Source organism: Trichosurus vulpecula, chromosome 1, assembly GCF_011100635.1.
Source record: "Trichosurus vulpecula isolate mTriVul1 chromosome 1, mTriVul1.pri, whole genome shotgun sequence".
NCBI lineage: Eukaryota > Metazoa > Chordata > Mammalia > Diprotodontia > Phalangeridae > Trichosurus > Trichosurus vulpecula.
Genome location: NC_050573.1, coordinates 209,739,923 through 209,745,554, shown reverse-complemented (window position 1 = coordinate 209,745,554; position 5,632 = coordinate 209,739,923). Strand labels below are relative to the sequence as shown.

Sequence of the window (5,632 nt, the reverse complement as noted above, 5' to 3'; positions counted from 1 at the left end):
AAGATTGCTTGCTCTCTTTGGTAGACAGTGAGGAGAAAGAGGGAGAAAAGAAAACTGGAACTCAAATTCTTATAAAGAATATTGAAAACTAAAACAGAGAAAAAGTAAACCATTACCTATTACTATATTGGGGACTTTCTATGTACCTGTGAACTGAGTAGAAGTATATTTTACTACCTATTATATATTAATATAGTACTAAAAGAACCCAGAGATGTGATTGATGAAACATTAAGAAATCATCAAGACTTTTTTTCGGTTCCTGGCTTCCAAGATGACCAAGAAGAGGAGGAACAACGGGCGCGCCAAGAAGGGCCGCGGCCACGTGCAGCCCATCCGTTGCACTAACTGCGCCCGCTGCGTGCCGAAGGACAAGGCCATCAAGAAATTTGTAATCCGCAACATCGTGGAAGCTGCGGCCGTCAGGGACATCTCCGAGGCCAGCGTCTTCGACTCCTATGTGCTGCCCAAACTGTATGTGAAACTACATTACTGTGTGAGCTGCGCGATCCACAGCAAGGTAGTGAGGAATCGCTCCCGTGAGGCTCGGAAGGATCGGACGCCCCCGCCCCGATTCAGACCTGCAGGTGCTGCCCCCAGACCCCCTCCAAAGCCCATGTAAAGAGCTGTCCATCAACATTCCTGAACCGATCAGAGGAAAATAAAATGGTTGGTCTATCTTAAAAAAAAAAAAATCATCAAGCACATGAAATGTAATGGAAGATAACTAATGGAAGGAAAGAAAGCAGTTTTCATATTTTTAAGCTATGTATATTTCATACAGCAAACTCTAATTTGGGTAAGCAAAAACATATAAGGTGTGAATGGTGAAATTTATTCAAATCTTGGGTAAAATGCTAGAATAGAGTATTAAATGGACAGTTGATAATGGGCTCACAAACACATAAAGATAGCTTCACTTCATTTCCTTTTTGACAGTTTGACTAGGTCCTTGCTTGTGGAACTTTCACTTTTGCAATGATAATGGCACAAATGGGGAAGGGAGTGCAATGAATCAAGCAGCCTTCAGGCTTAATATCAGGATCAATTTAGCTGTTTGTATTCTTTTTTGCCAGAATTCTTAATTTATTTATTTAATATTTAATATTTTTAGTTTTCAGCATTGATTTTCACAAGAGTTTGGACTATAAATTTTCTCCCCATTTCTACCCTCCCCCACACTCCAAGAATGGTTGCACTGGTTTTAAACCTCACCAACAGCATGTTGGTGTTGCTATTTTCTCACAACCCTTCCAGCATTGGTCATCTTTTTTTATTTCTTTTGTATCATGTTAGCTAATCTGATAACTGCGATGTGTTATGTCAGAGTTGTTTTAATTTACATTTATCTGACCAGGAGTTTTCTAGCACATTATTTCATTTGACTAGGTAGCTTTGATTTCTTCTTTTGAAAACTGTTCATATCTTTTCACCATATAAAAATGGGAAAAGGCTTTTATTTTTATAAGTTTGGCTTAGTTCCCCAAATATTTGAGAAATGATGCCTGTATCACAGGAATTTGTTGTAAACTTTCCCCCAATTTGCAGTTTTACTTCTAATTTTGGGTACAATGATTTTGTGTGGGAGAAAGCCTTTTAATTTTATGTAATCAAAATTATTTATTTTTTCTCCAATTATTCCCTCTCTCTTTGTTTGGACTGAAACTTTTCCCTTATCATTAAATCTGACAGGCATTTTTTCTCTTGTACTCCTAATTTACTTATGATATATTACCCATGTCTAAATCATGGACTCATTTTGACCATATCTTGGTATATTGTGTGAAATGTAGATCTAAGCCTAATTTTTGCCAAACTTCACAGTATTCTGAGAAAGTTTTGTGAAATCTCAAAATTTTACCCCCAAAGCTTGGATCTTTTGGTCTATCAAATACTAGTTTTCTATGGTCATTTGATACTATCTATTGTGTTCCTAATCTATTCCAATGATGCACCACCCTATTTCTTAGCCAGGACCAGACTGGCTAAGTGAATAGTGAATATGCCTATATAATATGGTTTGAAATCTAAAACTGTATGTTTTCTTCTTCTTTATCACCAAAGTAAGATTCTACAGTCTGAGGTTTTCTTACACTGCCTGCTCATTTTCCCAGTCAATTACTTGACTTCTGAGCTCTTTGTCAAGATATGACTCTGCTTCCAGAGTGGAGAGTGCTCTGTCCCAAGCTTCACGGTTTTTGTGCTGCTGTTTCCCAAGCTACTTGTACGCATCTGTAAATTTCCAGTTCTTGTGAGGTAGTATGATCCAAGGTGATAGGTTTACTCCACTTCTGGCCTTTCCTCTAATCTATGAGTAACCTCAAGCACTCTTTTCTGCCTTGGAACTGCTAGGAGAACTCCCTCTCCACAGCCAGCACAAGCCCTGCCACATCAGTGCTCCTTCTCACACAGGACCACCAACCAGGACTGTGATCTATATCAATGCAGGGCAAAGCAAGGGAATCCTGACATAGTGCCAGCAAAGATATCCTTGAAGTCTTTCACAGCCACAGTAGCAGCAAGTAGCATTGTTTTTCAAGCTGGTGCAGCCCACAGTGGTCTGTGCTCTGCTACCAATAAGGTGTGATAGGAACTTCCCAGTGACCATCTGTTTCAACAATCTGGCGAGCAGCTGTTGTGGGGGTAAAAGACCAACAAAAGCCCAACAACAAGAATGCTACCAGCACACTGCAAAAGCACAGGTTCTTTTGACCTGCTTAACTAAGGAAAGTGAGGTGAAGGGGTTGACATGCTTACTTTAATTCAGCACACAAATATCATTCATTTAGTTCAGGGGAAAAGACCAGCACCCTGAACAAAAAAATTACAAACCTCAACAGACAGACCAAATACAATTCATAGTTACCAACATCTAGGTTCAGCCCAGGAGCTCAGAACAAGGGCTGGCCCAGAGTCCCATGCACCACCACTGCTGTGGGTAAGAGCTCCAAAGGAGAAAAAACCAACCCCTGGTTTTATATCTTTTTCAGGGTCAGGGTGAGTCACACACACGACTCACCCACATGACCTAGACTCGTCACAAACAAAATCGACTTAAACCCACCTGGTCTAAGAGCCTCTGATGTCCCAAATCGATCACTCAAACTCATGTGTGAACTAGGCCCTCCCCTGAGTTAGCCCCACCTTGGGCCCCACCTTAGTTACCAATCCACACCCACATAGGTTTTACACCTAATAGGGGTTTAGGCCTGGGGATTAGCACCTAGTAAGGCTCAATGAAATACACTGAATTACTCAAAGGAAACAAAAGCCAACTAAGTGCAAAGAGTCCATTTTGCTTACCAACACACCATCCAGCCAATCTTGGCTTGTAGACTTGTTTCATTCGGTCTTTTATATATACATACATACATACATACATATATATACATACATATATGTGTATGTATATATATACATATATACACATATATATGTGTGTATATATATAGGTATAGATATAGATATACACATATATTTACATTTCTGCTCGTGTAATACCAGTGTTAATTCATTGCCCATGATTCATTTCTGTAAGATGTAGTTTTATTACTATTAATTATATATATTTTGTTTTTCCTTTTTTTGAGATCATGATTGCCACCATTCTTTTTTCTCTCTTCAGCTGAAGGATAATAGATTTTGCTCAAACCCTTTACCTTTAATCTGTGTAGGTCACCCTACTTCAAAGTGTTTCTTGTAAAGAACATATTATAGGATTCTTATTTCTATTTTTTGAATTCCATATTTTATTATTTCATACTTTTTAGTTTTCAGCATTGATTTCCAAAAGCTTTTGAGTAACAAATTTTCTCCCCATTTCTACCCTTCTCCCACCCCAACTCCAAGATGGCATATATTTTGTTTACCGAGATCCCCAGTCAGCACTCCCTTCTGTCACCCCACTCACCCACTATCCCCTTTCCTCTGACTTTCTTGTAGGGCAGGAAAGATTTCTACATGCCATTGCCTATATGTCTTATTTCCCAGTTGCATGCAAAAAGACCTTTTTTGAGCATCTGCTTTTAAAACTTTGAGTTCCAAATTCTCTCCTTTCTTCCCTACCCACACACTCTCCCTTAGAAGGCAAGAAATTCAACATAGGCCACACATATATCATTATGTAAAACACTTCCACAGTACTCATGTTGTGAAAGAGTAATTATTTCCCTCCATTCTATGCTGTCCCTCTTTATTCAATTTTCTCCCATGACCCTGTCCCTTTTCAAAAGTGTTTGCTTTTGATTGCTTCCTCCTCCTATCTGCCCTCCCTTCTATCATCCTTCCTTTTTTATCCCCTTCTCCCTACTTTCATGTGGGCTAAGATACCGAACTGAGTGGGTATGTTATTCCCTCTTCAAGCCAAATATGATGAGAGCAAGAGTCACTCATTCCCCCTCACCTTCCCCCTCTTCCCTTCCAACAAGCTTCTTTTTCTTGCCAACTTTATGTGAGATAATTTACCCTATTCTACCTCTCCCTTTCTCCCTCTCTCAACACATTCCTCTTTCATTTCTTAATTTAATTTAATTTTTTTAGATACCATCTTCATATTCAACTCACCCTGTGCCTTCTGTCTCTATATATGTATAATCCCTTCAACTATCCTAATACTGAGAAAGGTCTCATGAATTACACACATCATCTTTCCATGTAGGAATGTTAACAAAACAGTTCCACTTTAGTAAGTCCCATATGATTTCTCTTCTTTACCTTTTCATGCTTCTCATGATTTTCTTTCCTTTCTTTTTTTTTATTTTTAGTTTACAACATATGGTTCTACATAATTTTGAGTTCCAGATTTTCTCCCCTCCCTCCCTCCTCCCTCCCCAAGATGGCATGGAATCTCATATAACTACCACGTATAACTTCGCATTGAATTAATTTATACACTAGTCAAGTTGTGGAGAAGAATTATGACCAATGGAATGAATCATGAGAAAGAAGAAACAGAACCCCCCAAAAAACCCCAAAAAACAAAAACAAAAGAGAAGAAAAAAAGGCGAGCATGATGTGTGCCTCAAGCTGCATTCAAACTTCATAGTTCTTTCTCTGGATGTAGATAGCATTCTCCATCATGAGTCCTTTGGAGTTGTCCTTGCACCTTGTGTTGCTGAGAAGAGCGAAGTTTCTCCTTGCTCTGCTCTGCTCACTCAGCATTATGTCATGTAGGTTTTTCCAGGTTGTTATGAAGCCCATATCATCCCCATTTCTTATCGCACAATAGTATTCCATTACCTTCATATACCACAGCTTGTTCAGCCATTCCCCAAATGACTGGCATCCCTTTGATTTCCAATTCTTGGCTACCACAGAAAGAACCGCTATAAATATTTTTCTACATATGGGTCCTTTTCCCTCTTCTGTGATTTCATTAGGATACAACCCTAGAAGTGGTATTGCTGGGTAAAAGGGTATGAACATTTTTATGGCCCTTTGGGCATAGTTCCCAATTACTCTCCAAAATGGCTAGATCATCTCACAACTCTACCAGCAATGTAACAATGTTCCAATTTTCCCACATCCTCTGCAGCATTTATCATTTTCCTGTTTTGTTATTTTAGCCAATCTGACAGGAGAGAAGTGGTATCTAAAGTTGTTTTGATTTGCATTTCTCTAATCAGTAGTGATT

General features: G+C 39.0%; 1 protein-coding gene across 1 annotated transcript; it reads left to right on the top strand.

Moving 5' to 3' along the window:
- The first annotated feature begins 257 nt into the window (after positions 1-257).
- On the top strand, positions 258-667 carry LOC118830705 (40S ribosomal protein S26). Its single transcript, XM_036737614.1, has one exon. It carries the CDS (start codon positions 275-277, stop codon positions 620-622), a length of 348 nt encoding a protein of 115 aa, XP_036593509.1. The 5' UTR covers positions 258-274; the 3' UTR covers positions 623-667.
- Positions 668-5,632: the final 4,965 nt, after the last annotated feature.

Excerpts from the sequence above, each read along its gene's own strand:
- LOC118830705 (XM_036737614.1), top strand. The coding sequence starts at position 275 with ATGACCAAGAAGAGGAGGAACAACGGGCGCGCCAAGAAGGGCCGCGGC.